Below are 22,032 nucleotides of genomic sequence, written 5' to 3'. Positions count from 1 at the left end.
TGGAATTCCCATTCTTTGCTGCCGGACGGGGCACAGTAAGGAAGTCAATGGTCGGTTGAAATTCCCTACAAAAGAAAACTGTGAACCCTCAGCTGTTCAGGAGGGCAATGACTCCTCAGTCTTCCAGCAAAGTCCCCAACATTCAACATTTCCAGGAATGTCTCAAAGGTTGGGTTGGGGTTGATTATCTATTCTGTATCCTCAGCTGGGGGCAGAAGTGGACAGTCTGGTGGTTGTGCAGTCTCTATGGTAGTGGGGTGTAGGGGGGTGCAGCTCTTCATCACACAATCAGACAGCGGTGGGAATTTTCTGCCCCTCAGGTTGTGTTTCTGGCAGTCAGTTCAGGTGGATTCCGGAATATCTCTCGAACATGGAAAGAAGTTTTCTTCAGTATTTATCACTGTCCTGCAGAGCCGCCATGAATTCAATAATACATTATAATCTGTTCCATCTGCCTGGTCACAGCCCGGCACCCTCCCCCGCAACCACCCCGCGCCATTCATCTCTGCCGTCCTTCCAGCATCTGATAATAAGGAAGCTGTCCTCTGATATGGAGAAACACGGCAGGGAAACTATGAGTGCCAAGGTACTGATCCGGAGGAACCATCATGAAACGAGACGCACAATACCAGCCAGACACAATGCGGCACAGGAAACCATCATAGAGAGAAACCTACCAACCCAATACAGACCTATAACCACCTGAGATATGTTGTATATAATAAACACTCTGTGCGACTACAAGTCCCAGCAATGGTACAGTGCAGAGCCCATACATACACCCTGTGCAATGGGCTTTCGGTCTTTGTGTAGGAACTGCTATGGGCAAGGTTGAACCCTTGATGATACTTCATACCAAATGTTGATTAAGATCAGATTGGAGAAGGACTCTGCTCTTCACCCCATGGAGTATTTCCTGGGATTTCAACTCCTCACCTAGCACAATGAGGAATATGATTTCCAGGTGTCATGAAGGACTTTTGAAGCTTCCAACAGCATAAAGATAACTGAATCAGGTTAGGCCGTATCCTGCAGGACTTCAACAGGCAGGTTGGTAAATCCATCAGCTGTGAAGTATTTTGGTAAAATGGTCTTTAGGATAAAAGATCCCGATGATCTGAGAGGGTCTGTGAAGAGTTTGCCAGGGGTCTAATGAGGTCAGAGGACCACATCCACCTTGGACAGTTCAGGGCGCTGAGCATCACTATCTTTAAGGAGGAAAGGAAGGAGTTTCAGAGGAGAAAAGACGTAGATAAGGTTGAACTGATCCTCGAAAGTCAACGGAACATCCACTACCAAGGCTGAAGGTTCCCTGGACCTGGAGACAAACTTCCTCTCAAACTAGAAGCCAGAAGGTCCACATCTTGCATCCTCCACCTACATCAGAGGTCTTAAAATGCATTGATGACTGAGGAAGTCCATCTGCCAATTTTCACGCATGAAATGTGGCAGCAAGCTGAAGTTCTGCTCAAGCCAGAATCAGGTTGACTTCTGTTCATGCTGCAAGACCTCTGGTTCCTCCTCGATGGAAGCCACAATCGTGGCTTTGTCTAAATGAATCCCGGTGACATGAAATAAAAGCTGAAAGGTCCAGCACTGAAAGTAGGCCCAAATCTCTCTGAGTTTCAGAATACTGCTCAGGAGACAAGAATTTTTCAGCAACCAAGTCCCTAATCCTGAGAGAGTGTCCAGGACTCCTTCCCAGCCCAACAGGCTTACATATGTGGTGAGAACTTTCCAGACGAGCGGGAGGGAGGATTTTCCTGGCCATGGTAAACTTGATTTTGGGCATGTGGTGCATGTGATAGTCCAGAAACTGACCCTTCCTGTCCCATACTGCCGGAATGTTGAGTTGCATGGAGTGAAACTGGGTGCATGGAAGTGCTTCCAAAGAGGCCAACATTAAGCCCAGGACCCTCGTGGTAAAATGTGGGGTCAGTTGGCTCCTGGACTGTAGCATCAGAACATGGGAATGGAGAATTTGGAGCTGTTCCTGGGGGAAGAAGAGCCTGGATTGAGAAGTATCCAGCATAAGGCCTTCCTACTCTAAGCAAGTTGGCCCCAGCACTGACTTCTGAGTCCACCTAAACCGCTGCAGAGCTTAACCAATTTAATAGTCATTTACTTAGAGCAGCGATGGAGAACCTTGGCACTCCAGATGTTTTGGAACTACTTTTCCCATGATGTGCAACTACACTGCAGACTGCAAGAGCATCATGGGAAATGTAGTTCCAAAACATCTGGAGTGCCAAGGTTCACCATCACTGCTCTAAGTAAATGCCTATTAAACTGGTTAAGCTCTGCAGAGGTTTAGGTGGACTCAGAAGTCAGTGCTGGGGCCAACTTGCTTAGAGTAGGAAGGCCTTATTCTGGATACTTCTCAATCTTCTTCCCCCAGGAACAGCTCCAAATTCTCTACCCCCCATGTTCTGATGCTACAGTCCAGGAGCCAACTGACCCCACATTTTACCATGAGGGTCCTGGGCTTAATGTTGGCCTCTTTGGAAGCAAACACCTGGGGTGCCAAGGTTTGCCATCACTGAATTAGAGGGTCTGGGCCAGTTGGTCCTTCAGTAGAATGTCGTCTACGTATCTCACTATCGCAGCACCCTGAGAGCGAAGCACAGCAAGTACAGAGGCCTAGGACCTTGGTTAAACCCAGAGATGAAATGGATAGGCCAAAAGGAAGGGCAATGGATTGAGAATTTTGGATTGTGTGTATTGTGGAGTACGTAGGTTGGTGTCACCCAGGTTTCTAACGTACAGTTGTGCTCAAAAGTGTACATTCCCTGGCAGAAATGGTGACATTTTGGCATTGATATTGAACATATAACTGATCATGGCAAAAACTGTCTTTTATTTAAGGATCCCCATACCCTGGAATGTTTGGCCTTGGTACAGACACAAGGTGACACACACAGGTTACAATAGCAATGAAAGGTTAATTTCCCACATTTGTGGCTTTTTAAATTGCAATTATTGTCTGTGTATAAAAAGTCACTGAGTTTGCTAGGTCTTACGTGGTTGCAATGAGCAGGCTATATACTGAGCCATGGGGATCCGAAAAGAACTGTCAAAAGACACGCGTAACAAGGTAATGGAACTTTATAAAATATGGAAAAGGATATAAAAATATATCCAAAGCCCTGAATATGTCAGTCAGTACTGTTCAATCACTTATTAAGAAGTGGAAAATTCAGGGCTCTCTTGATACCAAGCCAAGGTCAGATACACCAAGAAAGATTGCATCCACACCTGCCAGAAGAATTGTTCGGTACACAAAGAAAAACCCCACAGGTAACCTCAGGAGAAAAGTAGGCTGCTCTGGAAAAAGATGGTGCAGTGGTTTCAAGGAGCACAATACAATGATACCTGAACAAAAATGATCTGCATGGTCAAGTTGCCAGAAAGAAGCCTTAACTGCCCCAATGCCACAAGAAAAGCCTGGTTATAATATGGGTGACAACACCTTGATGTGCCTCCCAGCTTCTAGTGAACTGCAATCTGGCGCGACGAGACCAAAACAGAGCTTTATGGTCACAACTATTAGCGCTATGTTTGGAGAGGAAGAATACCATCTCCACTGTGAAGCATGGTGGTGGCTCACTGATGGTTTGGGGGGGGGGGGTGTGAGCTCTAAAGGCACCGGGGGGGGGGGTATCCTCTGAAAATTGATGGCAAGGTGAATGCAGCATGTTATATAAGAAAATACTGGCAGACAACCTGCATTGTTCTGCAGGAAAGCTGCATATGGGAGACTCTCGGACTTTCCATCGTGACAATGACCCTAAGCACAAGGCCAAGCTGACCCTAGGGTTTCCACCCTTTCTTCAAGCCAAACCAGAACACTTTAGCTCCAAATGTCTTCTTTTTTTTTTAGCGGGAATCGTTGTGGACTCTGGTGTAAAGGGGAACCTTCTTATTATCGCGCCACTCTGGGGAGATCTCAAAAGTGCGCTTCATACAAGACGGCCAAAGACTTTGCATGACCTGGAGCCTGCTGCTGGGTGAAAAGGCCTGAGCGTGGACAGAATGCTAAAAAGGAACAATATCTGCCTGTTTTTTTCGGGGACTCCCTGAGTTTAGGTAATGGTTCGGATGAGCAGATGTTTTCCATGTTTTATGCAATGGACTTGCTGTCCCCCTCCCCTCGGTGCAGCGTCTGGTTACGTAGGCGTATGCGGATTCCCCGGAGATTTAAATGGAAAGTGGGAGGCCGAGGATGCAGTTTGGGGATTAGAGCCAGGCTCTCTCCGCATTAAGGGATGAGGATGGATGGAGACCCCCCCTCCCATGTCACATGTCAGCGGCGGGGCCTCCTGTCACCTCAGAACTTATTGAGGGATTTCTCCTTGTTAGGAAACATGTGGGGGGGATTATGGAGGATTACCTCCCCCTCCCTGAGTGCCGCTAAGCCGGGATTAGACCGCTGTTTGTGTATCCATCTCTTGTCACCCAATTAACCGTCAGCCTGACATGTCAAACATTGGCAGAGAGGAGCTCCTCTGGATCAAACGCTGTGTGCCCCGAGCTCCCCTCCTCTCAGAGGAAAGACATCTCCAGGGACTTTCCATGGCTGAGCTCCTCAAAGCGGCACGGTGGTTGGGGGTCCACCTCAGGACCTTCCACGACTGAGCTCCTCATAGCGGCACCGTGGTTGGGGGTCCATCTCCAGGGACCTTTCATGGCTGAGCTCCTCATAGCAGCACAATGGTTTGGGGTCCACCTCAGGACCTTCCATGACTGAGCTCCTCATAGCGGCACCGTGGTTGGGGGTCCATCTCCAGGGACCTTCCATGGCTGAGCTCCTCATAGCAGCACAATGGTTTGGGGTCCACCTCAGGACCTTCCATGGCTGAGCTCCTCATAGCGGCACCGTGGTTGGAGGTCCATCTCCAGGGACCTTCCATGGCTGAGCTCCTCATAGCAGCACAATGGTTTGGGGTCCACCTCAGGACCTTCCATGGCTGAGCTCCTCATAGCGGCACCGTGGTTGGAGGTCCATCTCCAGGGACCTTCCATGGCTGAGCTCCTCATAGCAGCACAATGGTTTGGGGTCCACCTCAGGACCTTCCATGGCTGAGCTCCTCATAGCGGCACCGTGGTTGGGGGTCCATCTCCAGGGACCTTCCATGGCTGAGCTCCTCATAGCAGCACAATGGTTTGGGGTCCATCTCAGGACCTTCCATGGCTGAGCTCCTCATAGCGGCACCATGGTTGGAGGTCCATCTCCAGGGACCTTCCATGGCTGAGCTTCTCATAGCGACACGGTGGTTGGGGGTCCATCTCAGGACCTTCCATGGCTGAGCTCCTCATAGTGGCACAATGGTTGGAGGTCCATATCAGGACCTTCCATGGCTGAGCTCCTCACAGTGGCACTGTGTTTGGGGGTCCATCTCAGGACCTTCCATTGCTGAGCTACTCACAGTGGCACTGTGTTTGGGGGTCCATCTCAGGAGCTTCCATGGCTGAGCTCCTCATAGTGGCACCATGGTTGGGGATCCATGTCAGGACCTTCCATGGCTGAGCTCCTCATAGCGGCACAGTGGTTGGGGGTCCATCTCAGGACTTTCCATGGCTGAGCTCCTCATAGCTGCATGGTGGTTGGGGGTCCATCTCAGGACCTTCCATGGCTGAGCTCCTCACAGCGGCACTGTGGTTGGAGGTCCACCTCCAGGCACCTTCCATGGCTGAGCTCCTCACAGCGGCACTGTGGTTGGAGGTCCACCTCCAGGCACCTTCCATGGCTGAGCTCCTCATAGCGGCACTGTGGATGGAGGTCCATCTCAGGACCTTCCATGGCTGAGCTCCTCACAGCGGCACTGTGGTTGGAGGTCCATCTCCAGGCACCTTCCATGGCTGAGCTTCTCATAGCAGCACGGTGGTTGGTGGTCCCTCTCAGAACCTTCCATGGTTAAGCTCCTCACAGCAGCACTGTGGTTGGAAGTCCATCTCCCATCCACAAACGTGGTCCCCCAATAGTTCTGAAGTGCCCCTCGTCATTATAATCACATTGAAGCTGATCTGTCTTCTGATGGGATATATCCATACCTATCATTACAGAGCCTTCCTGAGCTCCACTCGGTGACTGTGCCTAGGCTGAGATGATGTCCTCAGTCTGCTGCAGGCAGGAGGAAACATTTCCTCAGTCTCCCCTCCCCCAGTGATCAGACTGTACATTGTTACTTTGTAATCAATCACAAGGTTATCCGTTACCAGAGGCTGCAGCAGAGGCTGATTTGTGTCAGACCTTTGTGAACACAGCAAAAAAAAAAAAAAAAAAAGGCACAGGCACCAGGATTTACATAATTGTGTGCTCTGAGAGTTGACATCTCAGTCTAGGAGAAGGTGACTGTGGATGATGCCTGAACAAAAATGGTGCCGTCTGTGAATTTGGGCTCAGCTCTCTGCTTGCTGAACTATAGATACTATATAACAGACACACAGTGTACAGTCAGAGTATACTGGGAGTACTCCGGGGATGGAGGAAATCATGGCTCCCGAGACTCGCAGGAAACTAGATGGAGATTTAAAGTAGTGTAGAACTGCTGGAACTTGTAGTTCTATATTGGCTGTGTGCTGGTAGTTGGACACTGGGATTGCTGGGACTTGTAGTTCCATATTGGCTGTGTGCTGGTAGTTGGCCACTGGGATTGCTGGGACTTGTAGTTCCATATTGGCTGTGTGCTGGTAGTTGGACACTGGGATTGCTGGGACTTGTAGTTCCTTATTGTCTGTGTGCTAGTAGTTGGACACTGGGATTGCTGGGACTTGTAGTTCCATATTGGCTGTGTGCTGGTAGTTGGACACTGGGATTGCTGGGACTTGTAGTTCCTTATTGGCTGTGTGCTGGTAGTTGGCCACTGGGATTGCTGGGACTTGTAGTTCCATATTGGCTGTGTGCTGGTAGTTGGACACTGGGATTGCTGGGACTTGTAGTTCCTTATTGGCTGTGTGCTGGTAGTTGGACACTGGGATTGCTGGGACTTGTAGTTCCATATTGGCTGTGTGCTGGTAGTTGGACACTGGGATTGCTGGGACTTGTAGTTCCTTATTGGCTGTGTGCTGGTAGTTGGACACTGGGATTGCTGGGACTTGTAGTTCCATATTGGCTGTGTGCTGGTAGTTGGACACTGGGATTGCTGGGACTTGTAGTTCCATATTGGCTGTGTGCTGGTAGTTGGACACTGGGATTGCTGGGACTTGTAGTTCCATATTGGCTGTGTGCTGGTAGTTGGACACTGGGATTGCTGGGACTTGTAGTTCCTTATTGGCTGTGTGCTGGTAGTTGGACACTGGGATTGCTGGGACTTGTAGTTCCTTATTGGCTGTGTGCTGGTAGTTGGACACTGGGATTGCTGGGACTTGTAGTTCCATATTGGCTGTGTGCTGGTAGTTGGACACTGGGATTGCTGGGACTTGTAGTTCCTTATTGGCTGTGTGCTGGTAGTTGGACACTGGGATTGCTGGGACTTGTAGTTCCATATTGGCTGTGTGCTGGTAGTTGGACACTGGGATTGCTGGGACTTGTAGTTCCATATTGGCTGTGTGCTGGTAGTTGGACACTTGGATTGCTGGGACTTGTAGTTCCTTATTGGCTGTGTGCTGGGTCCGGTGTGCTTCACCACCTCCTGTCTGAGCTCCTTCTTCCTTACACCACCCAGGACTTCCTTCTAGTTTTGGGTGGAGTGGGGGAGGATTAGAGCCCCTGTCAGATTGTTACTATCTGGGTCTCGGTTAGAGAGATTTCCCTCCACTTCCTGTCTGGTGACACCACAAGTCCCAGCAATCTCCGTGTATAATATTGACCATACGCTTTTCACTTGGAGAACGGTTTTGCTGAGCGTTGTCACGCGGTCGCTCTTCGCTTCGTATCGGGAAAACTGTCTGCCGGTTGAGTTGATCCACAATAGCGGCTGAAAGCCTCTGCGTACAATACGCTTTACAGAAAATAGAGGAGCGAGCAGGCGGGGGAGGGGGGGGAGACGCATTGCAAATAAAACTGGCGCTGAGGCTTTACGAGGATCCTTTCAGAGAATTGCTGCGGCAGCACTTTGCGGAATGCGCGGTTGTGATCCCTCGGAGAACTTTCATTGTATCTGGATGAGGTTCTCGGGTTCCTCTCGTCTTATTAAAAGCAGAAGATTTCCCCATCTGCCTCCGTCCCGCCAAAACTCATTCGTCAGCGTTATCATGGCGGCCTCAAATCTCCTCCTCGCTATCAGATCATTGGGATGAGTGAGGCCGTATTGCTTTGCGGTGCTTTATTCATCGTCTGGCAGAACCGATAACCACCATTGGCGCCTCTGAACCGCCATTGAGGGGTTTGTGCATTGCGTACCCAGTACCAGTGTTGCCCCAGAGTTGGTGAAGGGCCGGGATGTGGGTCTGGCCTTGGAGTCCCAATAAGACATTAAACACTTGTGAACGACGAACAATTCAGCTTCATGCTTTCTCTTCACTCAGCGGGTCTTCAACATGTCTACTACTATGTGCCCCATGTCTACTACTGTGTGCCTCATGTCTACTACTGTGTGCCTCATGTCTACTACTATGTGCCCCATGTCTACTACTGTGTGCCCCATGTCTACTACTGTGTGCCTCATGTCTACTACTATGTGCCCCATGTCTACTACTGTGTGCCCCATGTCTACTACTGTGTGCCTCATGTCTACTACTATGTGCCCCATGTCTACTACTGTGTGCCCCATGTCTACTACTGTGTGCCCCATGTCTACTACTATGTGCCCCATGTCTACTACTGTGTTCCCCATGTCTACTACTGTGTTCCCCATGTCTACTACTGTGTTCCCCATGTCTACTACTGTGTGCCCCATGTCCACTACTATGTGCCCCATGTCTACTACTGTGTTCCCCATGTCTACTACTGTGTTCCCCATGTCTACTACTGTGTGCCCCGTGTCTACTACTGTGTGCCCCATGTCTACTACTATGTGCCCCATGTCTACTACTGTGTTCCCCATGTCTACTACTGTGTTCCCCATGTCTACTACTGTGTGCCCCGTGTCTACTACTGTGTGCCCCATGTCTACTACTGTGTTCCCCATGTCTACTACTGTGTTCCCCATGTCTACTACTGTGTTCCCCATGTCTACTACTGTGTGCCCCGTGTCTACTACTATGTGCCCCGTGTCTACTACTGTGTGCCCCGTGTCTACTACTGTGTTCCCCATGTCTACTACTGTGTGCCCCGTGTCTACTACTATGTACCCCGTGTCTACTACTGTGTGCCCCGTGTCTACTACTGTGTGCCCCATGTCTACTACTGTGTGCCCCATGTCTACTACTATGTGCCCCATGTCTACTACTGTGTGCCCCATGTCTATTACTATGTGCCCCATGTCTACTACTGTGTTCCCCATGTCTACTACTGTGTGCCCCATGTCTATTACTATGTGCCCCATGTCTACTACTGTGTGCCCCATGTCTACTACTATGTGCTCCGTGTCTACTACTATGTGCTCCGTGTCTACTACTATGTGCTCCGTGTCTACTACTATGTGCTCCGTGTCTACTACTATGTGCTCCGTGTCTACTACTATGTGCTCCGTGTCTACTACTATGTGCCCCGTCTTCTGTCGCATGCCCCAGGTCTTCTTATAAGTGCATTGGGTCTTCTTCTACCTGTCCCACTTTTACTGAGCAACCTTTGTCTTCTGCTAAATACCTCTTGTTTTCTTCTGAGTGTCTGGATCTTATATGAAATGCCCCGGGTCTCCTGATAGGTGCGTTGGGTCTTCTTCTACCTGTCCCACTCCTACGGGGCACCCCAGACCTCTAATTGCATGCTTTGGGCTCATAGTCACCTGGGTCTTCTTCTGAGGCTCTGAGACTTTTGGTGACCAACTCGGCTTTTTTCTGTTCCATGTTGAAGGTCTTCTACCGAGTGCCTGGGGTCTTCTACCGAGTGCCTGGGGTCTTCTACCGAGTGCCTGGGGTCTTCTACCGAGTGTCTGGGGTCTTCTACCGAGTGTCTGGGGTCTTCTACCGAGTGTCTGGGGTCTTCTACCGAGTGTCTGGGGTCTTCTGTTGAGTGTCTGGGGTCTTCTACCGAGTGCCTGGGGTCTTCTACCGAGTGCCTGGGGTCTTCTACCGAGTGTCTGGGGTCTTCTACCGAGTGTCTGGGGTCTTCTACCAAGTGTCTGGGGTCCTCTACCAAGTGTCTGGGGTCTTCTACCGAGTGCCTGGGGTCTTCTACCAAGTGTCTGGGGTCCTCTACCAAGTGTCTGGGGTCTTCTACCGAGTGCCTGGGGTCTTCTGTTGAGTGTCTGGGGTCTTCTGTTGAGTGTCTGGGGTCTTCTGTTGAGTGTCTGGGGTCTTCTGTTGAGTGTCTGGGGTCTTCTGTTGAGTGTCCTGGATCTTCTAATGGGTGTCCCATGTCTTTTAAACAATGACCATAACTATGCATGATGATAAATAACCCCAAAAAATAAGACAAAAGCATTTAAAAAATGTTTTTCTTTTTTGGAGAAGCACCATGTGCACATGTGCGGGGAAATGCAGAAGCCAAAAGCGTTTACACCATCACAGCTGTATACAGCTATTCACTTGCTCTGGCGGCTGTACAGAACACATGCGCCCCCCCCGAGCACCAGAAAGTGCCAGGGATTTTATGCCTCAGCCCACAGGAGCTGCTAAGCGTCTATGTCCATGAGACCTTAACCTTTCAGAATTAAAATCCAATCCAGTTCCAGCAGCTGAAGCAGACCTTCCATGGCAAAAAGGTTTCATTATTTGCCCCCCCCCAACATAAATGTACAAACAGTTCAACCCAAGAAAAGTCCAGAGAGCTCCTGACATGACTGGCAACCCTGAATTAGTAAGAGATGGAAGGTAACAGCAGGCGAGCAGGGCTTCTACTATGTGCCTTGTGCCCCAGGTCTGCCCCAGGTCTTCTACTATGTGCCTTATGCCCCAAGTCTGCCCCAGGTCTTCTACTATGTGCCTTATGCCCCAAGTCTGCCCCAGGGCTTCTACTATGTGCCTTGTGCCCCAGGTCTTCTACTATGTGCCTTGTGCCCCAGGTCTTCTACTATGTGCCTTGTGCCCCAGGTCTTCTACTATGGTCCTTGTGCCCCAGGTCTGCCCCAGGTCTTCTGCTATGTGCCTTGTGCCCCAGGTCTGCCCCAGGTCTTCTACTATGTGCCTTGTGCCCCAGGTCTGCCCCAGGTCTTCTACTATGTGCCTTGTGCCCCAGGTCTTCTACTATGTGCCTTGTGCCCCAGGTCTGCCCCAGGTCTTCTACTATGTGCCTTGTGCCCCAGGTCTTCTACTATGTGCCTTATGCCCCAAGTCTGCCCCAGGTCTTCTACTATGTGCCTTGTGCCCCAGGTCTTCTACTATGTGCCTTGTGCCCCAGGTCTTCTACTATGTGCCTTGTGCCCCAGGTCTGCCCCAGGTCTTCTACTATGTGCCTTGTGCCCCAGGTCTGCCCCAGGTCTTCTGCTATGTGCCTTGTGCCCCAGGTCTGCCCCAGGTCTTCTACTATGTGCCTTGTGCCCCAGGTCTTCTACTATGTGCCTTGTGCCCCAGGTCTGCCCCAGGTCTTCTACTATGTGCCTTGTGCCCCAGGTCTTCTACTATGTGCCTTGTGCCCCAGGTCTTCTACTATGTGCCTTGTGCCCCAGGTCTGCCCCAGGTCTTCTACTATGGTCCTTGTGCCCCAGGTCTGCCCCAGGTCTTCTGCTATGTGCCTTGTGCCCCAGGTCTGCCCCAGATCTTCTACTATGTGCCTTGTGCCCCAGGTCTGCCCCAGGTCTTCTACTATGTGCCTTGTGCCCCAGGTCTTCTACTATGTGCCTTGTGCCCCAGGTCTGCCCCAGGTCTTCTACTATGTGCCTTGTGCCCCAGGTCTGCCCCAGGTCTTCTACTATGTGCCTTGTGCCCCAGGTCTTCTGCTATGTGCCTTGTGCCCCAGGTCTGCCCCAGGTCTTCTACTATGTGCCTTGTGCCCCAGGTCTGCCCCAGGTCTTCTACTATGTGCCTTGTGCCCCAGGTCTGCCCCAAGTCTTCTACTATGTGCCTTGTGCCCCAGGTCTTCTACTATGTGCCTTGTGCCCCAGGTCTTCTACTATGTGCCTTGTGCCCCAGGTCTTCTACTATGTGCCTTGTGTCCCAGGTCTTCTACTATGTGCCTTGTACCCCAGGTCTGCCCCAGGTCTTCTACTATGTGCCTTGTGCCCCAGGTCTGCCCCAGGTCTTCTACTATGTGCCTTGTGCCCCAGGTCTTCTACTATGTGCCTTGTGCCCCAGGTCTGCCCCAGGTCTTCTACTATGTGCCTTGTGTCCCAGGTCTTCTACTATGTGCCTTGTACCCCAGGTCTGCCCCAGGTCTTCTACTATGTGCCTTGTGCCCCAGGTCTTCTGCTGAGTATCTCAAGTCTGCTACTGAGTGCTTCAGGTCTTCTCCTGAACGCCTGGATCCTCTATCGAGTACCAAAATCTTCTTCTGATTGTTTGGATCTTATACAGAGTGCCCCAGGTCTTATGTGTCTCATCTGGATGTCCTCAATTTGCCATAAGTCTTCTAATTAGTGCCCTAGGTCTTCTACTGAGGGTCCTAAGTCTTCTACAGAGTGTCTTTTATTAGGTGTCCCTGTACTCTACTGAGTAGCCGAGTCTTATACCGAGTATCCTTATTTTTTTGGGAGCCCAAAGTGTTGTGCGGAGTGCTCTTGGTCTTCTACTAGGTTCCCCTGGTCCTCTTCTGAGTGCCTCTGGTCTTCATTTGAGTGCTCCATATGTTCGGCTCGGTTTCTTGGGTCTTCTACTAGGTGCTCGGGTCTTGTTTTATGTACTCCAAATGATCTTCTCAGGTCCCTAGTTCTTCTACTAGGTGCTCGGCTCTTCTTTTGAGTATTCCAAATGTTCTGCTCAGTTCCCCAGGTCTTGTACTAGGTCCCCTCATGTCTTCTGCTAAGTGCCCCGGGTGTTCTGCTGAGTATCCCAAGGCTTCTAATAGGTGTGTTGGGTATCTTATTAGAAAAAGGAATCCAATGAGCTCCTAACTTGAGGCCGGCAACTCGGAATTAGCAGGAGCTGGAAAGCATATGAGCAGGTCTTCTAATATGTCTAATATGTCCTCCTGTCTACTACTGAGTGCCCCGGTCTCCTATTTTGTGCTTCAGGTCTTCTTCTGTGTACCTTCTTCAGGTCTTCTTCTGCGTACCTTCTCCAGGTCTTCTTCTGCGTACCTTCTTCAGGTCTTCTTCTGCGTACCTTCTTCAGGTCTTCTTCTGCGTACCTTCTTCAGGTCTTCTTCTGCGTACCTTCTTCAGGTCTTCTGCGTACCTTCTTCAGGTCTTCTTCTGCGTACCTTCTTCAGGTCTTCTGCGTACCTTCTTCAGGTCTTCTTCTGCGTACCTTCTTCAGGTCTTCTGCGTACCTTCTTCAGGTCTTCTTCTGCGTACCTTCTTCAGGTCTTCTGCGTACCTTCTTCAGGTCTTCTTCTGCGTACCTTCTTCAGGTCTTCTGCGTACCTTCTTCAGGTCTTCTTCTGCGTACCTTCTTCAGGTCTTCTGCGTACCTTCTTCAGGTCTTCTGCGTACCTTCTTCAGGTCTTCTTCTGCGTACCTTCTTCAGGTCTTCTGCGTACCTTCTTCAGGTCTTCTGCATACCTTCTTCAGGTCTTCTTCTGCGTACCTTCTTCAGGTCTTCTTCTGTGTACCTTCTTCAGGTCTTCTTCTGCGTACCTTCTTCAGGTCTTCTTCTGCGTACCTTCTTCAGGTCTTCTGCGTACCTTCTCCAGGTCTTCTTCTGCGTACCTTCTTCAGGTCTTCTGCGTACCTTCTTCAGGTCTTCTTCTGCGTACCTTCTTCAGGTCTTCTGCGTACCTTCTTCAGGTCTTCTTCTGCGTACCTTCTTCAGGTCTTCTGCGTACCTTCTTCAGGTCTTCTTCTGCGTACCTTCTTCAGGTCTTCTGCGTACCTTCTTCAGGTCTTCTGCGTACCTTCTTCAGGTCTTCTTCTGCGTACCTTCTTCAGGTCTTCTTCTGCGTACCTTCTTCAGGTCTTCTGCGTACCTTCTTCAGGTCTTCTGCGTACCTTCTTCAGGTCTTCTTCTGCGTACCTTCTTCAGGTCTTCTTCTGCGTACCTTCTTCAGGTCTTCTGCGTACCTTCTTCAGGTCTTCTGCATGCCTTCTTCAGGTCTTCTTCTGCGTACCTTCTTCAGGTCTTCTTCTGCGTACCTTCTTCAGGTCTTCTTCTGCGTACCTTCTTCAGGTCTTCTGCGTACGTTCTTCAGGTCTTCTTCTGCGTACCTTCTTCAGGTCTTCTGCGTACCTTCTTCAGGTCTTCTGCGTACCTTCTTCAGGTCTTCTTCTGCGTACCTTGTATCTTCTTCTGAGTGTCCAGAGTTTTATGGTGAGCAGCACAGAGCTCCTGTTGAATGCTCAAGCTCTTCTACTGAGTGCTCCAGGTCTTCTTCTCTGTGTCTGGATCTTATACTGGTAGCCAGGTGCTGGATAGTCTGCTTGTGTCATCATGGGACATTCTTTAACCAGGGCTGCCTTGAGTTTGTTTCCTTCCAGTGTTCAACATGGACATTGTGAGATCATTTCCTGAAGAGTGAGAGAGAGAGAGAGAGAGAGACCACCACTGAAAGCATGGGATCATGGGACCTGTGGTCAGGCAGGAGAGCCAGGATTTACATGGAGCCATTGTTGCTGCAGACTACAAGTTCCAGCCAGCTGGAGGAGAAGATTGCTGGGTGAGGACATTAATAGCTTGGTCCGGAGAGGATCGCTTTCTCTTGGCACCACGGCCTTCGGCTGAGAGCCACTCCAGGAAGTGTGAGCTGGCGCCATGGCCTGGACAGTGTGGCGGAGACTCCAGCAAGTCAGCGTTACTCTTGCAGGCAGATCCACCTTCACCAGCAACAGTGACTGTTGGGGGTCCGTCTCATCCTCACCGTTACAGGCCCAGCTGGATCCCGGCGTCACCCGGTGCACATCCAGGCATCCTTCACTGGTTGCAGATACTTCATGAGCCTGTTCATCAGAATTGGTGAGCGGGCAGACGCTCACCCTGCGGACAACCCTACAAAAGACACTGCATGCAGACACCTTGACCCCCAAAAGCTTCCAGCAGGAAACACTGCCTAGGCTCTCCACCATTGCTGGTCATCATTGCGCCCTTGCGGAGCCAGCTGAAGATTCGGAACATGTACACTACAGGGGCTTCAGCTTTACTTTGGGGTATCTTCCATCACATATGGGGGGGGGGGGGGGGGCGCTCGCATTCTCTGCACATTCGCCTGACATTTAGCGTGCAGTGGGTGCTTCTAGTGAGCGCCTCCTCGCTGCCTCCCCAATGCTTTCTGAAGAGTGATTTGAACACGGATCGCTCTTCAGAGACCAAAGCTTATGTGAACGAGTCCCTGGAATCACATATTCACTTTTCTGACTATCGCCGTGAAAGGATATCGCTACGTTGTGTCCACACTTCAAATGTAACTCAAAACAAGAGAAGTGACATAAATGTCCCCCCCCCCCCTTCTCTTCACTATTCTGGGCCCACTGAGGCCCCCCACAGATACCTTACACCACGGGGGGAGGCAACCTCGGCTCTCCAGCTGTGGTGAAACTACAATCCCCACCATGCCTCCTGCCCATGGGAGCCTTGCCAGTGGTTTTATGAGACTTGTAGTTCTACAAAAGCTGGAGTGCGGAGGTTGCCTTCCGCCTTCCGCCTCCCTTAGAATCATCCCTGAGATCTCCATCTGAAGTCACTTATCCATGCGTCTACCATTCATTCTGCTCTCTTAATATATCCCTTTGTAGCCACCCATTCAGATGAGGGTGTAAGTGACGACGAGTGATGAACCTGAGTAAAAGAACAAATCCCCGGCGTCCCTTTAGACGGGCATGCTCCTCCCTGCTGGCCACTGGATGGGGCAGACTTTAGCTGATCAGTGGCTTGATAGCTGTTCTGCTCTTGTGAGGGCCCCTAGAGCCAGTCTACAAGCCCCCAAATAGTAGTGGCCTCTCCACTTAAACATGCGTCCGGCCCCCTAATCTACATACACAGTGCCGCACGCATGGATTCCAATAGTGGGGGGGTGGGCTCTTTGAAATACATGATTAGAGGCTCTAAGAGGCTTCAAAAAAAGGGTGCAGATGACACTAGCGAATATTCACCATTCTCCTCCCGTCCAATCAGGAAGCCCTGTATTGGCCTGTGAGTCTGTTAGTTTATGCCGTCCCCTCCCCTCCCCCAAAATAGTGAGCACCAGCCCCCAAGTCTTGTTAGCCTCCTCTATTGGGTATGAGTTGGTGGGGGCAATACTGAAGAGACCCCGGCCAGACCAGTCAGGCTGTGGGTGGTGCACCCCAAGGTTGTATCAGAATGGAGGGGGGGGGCATTTACTCCACATACCTGATTTCCTGGGTTGGTTGGGGGATGGGGGGGTCTTATTTTAATTTTGTTGTTTTTATCCATTTTAAATATTTGCAATTTTTTAACTCTCAAAGTGCTGATAGAGGGGAAAAAAACAGATCCCCAAAAGTCAATCATCAGAAAATGATTTGCCATCTCAGCCTGATAAATATACAGATTAAACCTGGTGGGTGAATGTGCAGCGAATGAGCCGCTCACATGTCTATATCAGGTGAATGTTTCCGCACACTCCTTGTAGGACAGGCGTGGTGGGTGAATGTGCAGCGAATGTGCCGTTTATATATCAGGTGAATGTTTCCGCATACTCCTTGTAGGACAGGCGTGGTGGGTGAATGTGCAGCGAATGTGCCGTTTATATATCAGGTGAATGTTTCCACACACTCCTTGTAGGACAGGCGTGGTGGGTGAATGTGCAGCGAATGTGCCGTTCACATGTCTATATCAGGTGAATGTTTTTCCGCACACTCCTTGTAGGACAGGCGTGGTGGGTGAATGTGCAGCGAATGTGCCGTTTATATATCAGGTGAATGTTTTTCCGCACACTCCTTGTAGGACAGGCGTGGTGGGTGAATGTGCAGCGAATGTGCCGTTTATATATCAGGTCAATGTTTCCGCACACTCCTTGTAGGACAGGCGTGGTGGGTGAATGTGCAGTGAATGTGCCGTTTATATATCAGGTGAATGTTTCCGCGCACTCCTTGTAGGACAGGCGTGGTGGGTGAATGTGCAGTGAATGTGCTGTTTATATATCAGGTGAATGTTTCCGCACACTCCTTGTAGGACAGGCGTGGTGGGTGAATGTGCAGCGAATGTGCCGTTTATATATCAGGTGAATGTTTCCGCGCACTCCTTGTAGGACAGGCGTGGTGGGTGAATGTGCAGCGAATGTGCCGTTTATATATCAGGTGAATGTTTCCGCACACTCCTTGTAGGACAGGCATGGTGGGTGAATGTGCAGCGAATGTGCCGTTTATATATCAGGTGAATGTTTCCGCGCACTCCTTGTAGGACAGGCGTGGTGGGTGAATGTGCAGCGAATGTGCCGTTTATATATCAGGTGAATGTTTCCGCATACTCCTTGTAGGACAGGCGTGGTGGGTGAATGTGCAGCGAATGTGCCGTTTATATATCAGGTGAATGTTTCCACACACTCCTTGTAGGACAGGCGTGGTGGGTGAATGTGCAGCGAATGTGCCGTTCACATGTCTATATCAGGTGAATGTTTTTCCGCACACTCCTTGTAGGACAGGCGTGGTGGGTGAATGTGCAGCGAATGTGCCGTTTATATATCAGGTGAATGTTTCCGCACACTCCTTGTAGGACAGGCGTGGTGGGTGAATGTGCAGCGAATGTGCCGTTTATATATCAGGTCAATGTTTCCGCACACTCCTTGTAGGACAGGCGTGGTGGGTGAATGTGCAGTGAATGTGCCGTTTATATATCAGGTGAATGTTTCCGCGCACTCCTTGTAGGACAGGCGTGGTGGGTGAATGTGCAGTGAATGTGCTGTTTATATATCAGGTGAATGTTTCCGCACACTCCTTGTAGGACAGGCGTGGTGGGTGAATGTGCAGCGAATGTGCCGTTTATATATCAGGTGAATGTTTCCGCGCACTCCTTGTAGGACAGGCGTGGTGGGTGAATGTGCAGCGAATGTGCCGTTTATATATCAGGTGAATGTTTCCGCACACTCCTTGTAGGACAGGCATGGTGGGTGAATGTGCAGCGAATGTGCCGTTTATATATCAGGTGAATGTTTCCGCGCACTCCTTGTAGGACAGGCGTGGTGGGTGAATGTGCAGCGAATGTGCCGTTTATATATCAGGTGAATGTTTCCGCATACTCCTTGTAGGACAGGCGTGGTGGGTGAATGTGCAGCGAATGTGCCGTTTATATATCAGGTGAATGTTTCCACACACTCCTTGTAGGACAGGCGTGGTGGGTGAATGTGCAGCGAATGTGCCGTTTATATATCAGGTGAATGTTTCCGCACACTCCTTGTAGGACAGGCGTGGTGGGTGAATGTGCAGCGAATGTGCCGTTTATATATCAGGTGAATGTTTCCGCACACTCCTTGTAGGACAGGCGTGGTGGGTGAATGTGCAGTGAATGTGCTGTTTATATATCAGGTCAATGTTTCCGCACACTCCTTGTAGGACAGGCGTGGTGGGTGAATGTGCAGTGAATGTGCCGTTTATATATCAGGTGAATGTTTCCGCGCACTCCTTGTAGGACAGGCGTGGTGGGTGAATGTGCAGTGAATGTGCTGTTTATATATCAGGTGAATGTTTCCGCACACTCCTTGTAGGACAGGCGTGGTGGGTGAATGTGCAGCGAATGTGCCGTTTATATATCAGGTGAATGTTTCCGCGCACTCCTTGTAGGACAGGCGTGGTGGGTGAATGTGCAGCGAATGTGCCGTTTATATATCAGGTGAATGTTTCCGCACACTCCTTGTAGGACAGGCGTGGTGGGTGAATGTGCAGCGAATGTGCCGTTTATATATCAGGTGAATGTTTCCGCGCACTCCTTGTAGGACAGGCGTGGTGGGTGAATGTGCAGCGAATGTGCCGTTTATATATCAGGTGAATGTTTCCGCACACTCCTTGTAGGACAGGCGTGGTGGGTGAATGTGCAGCGAATGTGCCGTTTATATATCAGGTGAATGTTTCCGCACACTCCTTGTAGGACAGGCGTGGTGGGTGAATGTGCAGCGAATGTGCCGTTTATATATCAGGTGAATGTTTCAGCACACTCCTTGTAGGACAGGCGTGGTGGGTGAATGTGCAGTGAATGTGCCGTTTATATATCAGGTGAATGTTTCCGCACACTCCTTGTAGGACAGGCGTGGTGGGTGAATGTGCAGTGAATGTGCCGTTTATATATCAGGTCAATGTTTCCGCACACTCCTTGTAGGACAGGCGTGGTGGGTGAATGTGCAGCGAATGTGCCGTTTATATATCAGGTGAATGTTTCCGCACACTCCTTGTAGGACAGGCGTGGTGGGTGAATGTGCAGCGAATGTGCCGTTTATATATCAGGTGAATGTTTCCGCGCACTCCTTGTAGGACAGGCGTGGTGGGTGAATGTGCAGCGAATGTGCCGTTTATATATCAGGTGAATGTTTCCGCACACTCCTTGTAGGACAGGCGTGGTGGGTGAATGTGCAGCGAATGTGCCGTTTATATATCAGGTGAATGTTTCCGCACACTCCTTGTAGGACAGGCGTGGTGGGTGAATGTGCAGCGAATGTGCCGTTTATATATCAGGTGAATGTTTCAGCACACTCCTTGTAGGACAGGCGTGGTGGGTGAATGTTATCTGTGAACAGAACGTCTTGTTCTTGAACCTCCCGTATTGTGTGCGTCTTTTGTTCACACCGATGCGTCCTTCTTTATTTTTATATTTCCGTTTTTTTGGCGGTCTATTTTTACCGTATTTTTTTTTTCTCACTTTGCATCGAAATCACAAGTTTCTATTTCCAGAATTTTGCTGAATTGGAGGAATCGGCGAGGAGCCGTTGGCCGACCTTTGGCCCGTTGCGTGTGATAGGTGTAGGCGATGTGTGGCTTCGCGGCCGGCCAGTCTGGAGCTGCTAATGAGCTGATTATAAGATGCAGACGGATCCGAGGATCTGGATTGGTGGAGGAAGATGTCACCCGTCTCCGGACGTCAGATCTTCCATCTCCTCCGGGAATTTGCATTGCAAACTCTCTCTCCATCCGGAGACAGTGAGAGCGCAGAGCCCGCCGGGACCGGGGGAGACGCCGAGGGAACGTCCGGGGACCCCACACCTGGGGGCCACATTATATAGATACTCTCCGGCCACTTTTTAGGTCCCCCTTTGCTAGTAGCGGGCTGGACCCCCTTTATTACCTTTACGGTATATAGATGTATATCACACAGGACTGTATATAGATGTATATATTACACCGGACAGTATATAGATGTATATATCACACAGGGCAGTATATAGATGTATATCACACAGCACGGTATATTTAGATGTATATATCACACATGATAGTATATAGTAAGGGGTGATTAATATATAGGGAGGGGTGACCTGTATATAGGGAGGGGTGACCTGTATATAGTGAGGGGTGACCTGTATATAGAGAGGGGTGACCTGTATATAAAGAGGGGTGACCTGTATATAGGGAGGGGTGACCTGTATATAGGGAGGGGTGACCTGTATATAACAAGGGGTGAACTGTATATAGAGAGGGGTGGCCTGTATATAAGGAGGGGTGAGCTGTACATAGGGAGGGGTGAGCTGTATATAGGGAGGGGTGAGCTGTATATAGGGAGGGGTGAGCTGTATATAGTGAGGGGTGAGCTGTATATAGTGAGGGGTGAGCTGTATATAGGGAGGGGTGAGCTGTATATAGTGAGGGGTGAGCTGTATATAGTGAGGGGTGAGCTGTATATAGTGAGGGGTGAGCTGTATATAGTGAGGGGTGAGCTGTATATAGTGAGGGGTGAGCTGTATATAGGGAGGGGTGACCTGTATATAGGGAGGGGTGACCTGTATATAGCGAGTGGTGACCTGTATAAAGTGAGGGGTGACCTGTATATAGAGAGGGGTGACTTGTATACAGGGAGGGGTGACCTCTATATAGTGAGGGGTGACCCGTATATAGCGAGTGGTGACCTGTATATAGTGAGGGGTGACCTGTATATAGGGAGGGGTGACCAGTATATAGGGAGGGGTGACCTCTATATAGTGAATGGTAACCTGTATATAGTGAGGGGTGACCTGTATATAGTGAGGGGTGACCTGTATATAGGGAGGGGTAACCTGTATATAGTGAGGGGTGACCTGTATATAGGGAGGGGTGACCTGTATATAGTGAGGGGTGACCTGTATATACTTATATATGTATATACTAATTTGGATGTCAGAGAGCGAATCTCTTCCTAACAGATGCTACAAATGGACCTGCTGACCTCAGTAGTAGGAGATATAGGGGGAGGGACTTCCAGTGTGATGTCATAGTGATGTGATACCTTTGTCTCTCCCATAGGAAGCTGCTTCCTGTGTCTGGTTGATGTGGTCCCGGTGAAGAATGAGGATGGGGCTGTCATTATGTTCATCCTGAACTTTGAGGTGGTGATGGAAAAGGAGCACCTGACGTCTCCGAGCAAAAACACCAACCACCGGGTGCAGTCACACTGGTTCCCCTCAGGTAAGACTGCCAACACCTTATGTTACCGGTACTGACGGAGAATTGTCAAAGACAGTCCTTTATAATCCACAGCAGCCAATCACATCCTCACATTGGTCCTGATCTTTGCAGCCCCCATAAAGAGAATCTCTGTGGTTTAAATGGGTCGTACATTGATGTGTGTGGTCTCTGAGGGTCGTACATTGAGGTGTGTGGTCTCTGAGGGTCGTACATTGATGTGTGTGGTCTCTGAGGGTCGTACATTGATGTGTGTGGTCTCTGAGGGTCGTACATTGAGGTGTGTGGTCTCTGAGGGTCGTACATTGATGTGTGTGGTCTCTGAGGGTCGTACATTGATGTGTGTGGTCTCTGAGGGTCGTACATTGATGTGTGTGGTCTCTGAGGGTCGTACATTGATGTGTGTGGTCTCTGAGGATTGTACATTGAT

At 50.1% G+C, this 22,032-nt stretch overlaps 1 protein-coding gene across 3 annotated transcripts in view; it reads left to right on the top strand.

Moving 5' to 3' along the window:
* The window catches only part of KCNH2 (potassium voltage-gated channel subfamily H member 2), a 289,789-nt gene that overhangs the window by 78,954 nt on the left and 188,803 nt on the right, over nt 1-22,032 (top strand). For all 3 annotated transcript variants that reach the window (XM_077493653.1, XM_077493655.1, XM_077493654.1), the window contains exon 3: nt 21,444-21,605. In XM_077493653.1, coding sequence (XP_077349779.1) covers nt 21,444-21,605 — 162 coding nt within the window. The remainder of the gene's footprint in view (nt 1-21,443; nt 21,606-22,032) is intronic.

This window comes from Lithobates pipiens, unplaced genomic scaffold, assembly GCF_037356315.1.
Source record: "Lithobates pipiens isolate NorthernLeopardFrog02 unplaced genomic scaffold, aLitPip1_a1.2 Scaffold_19, whole genome shotgun sequence".
In the NCBI taxonomy this organism is placed as follows: Eukaryota; Metazoa; Chordata; class Amphibia; order Anura; family Ranidae; genus Lithobates; species Lithobates pipiens.
Note: the sequence above shows the minus strand (reverse complement) of the source record. Positions and strands in the feature narration are given on the sequence as shown.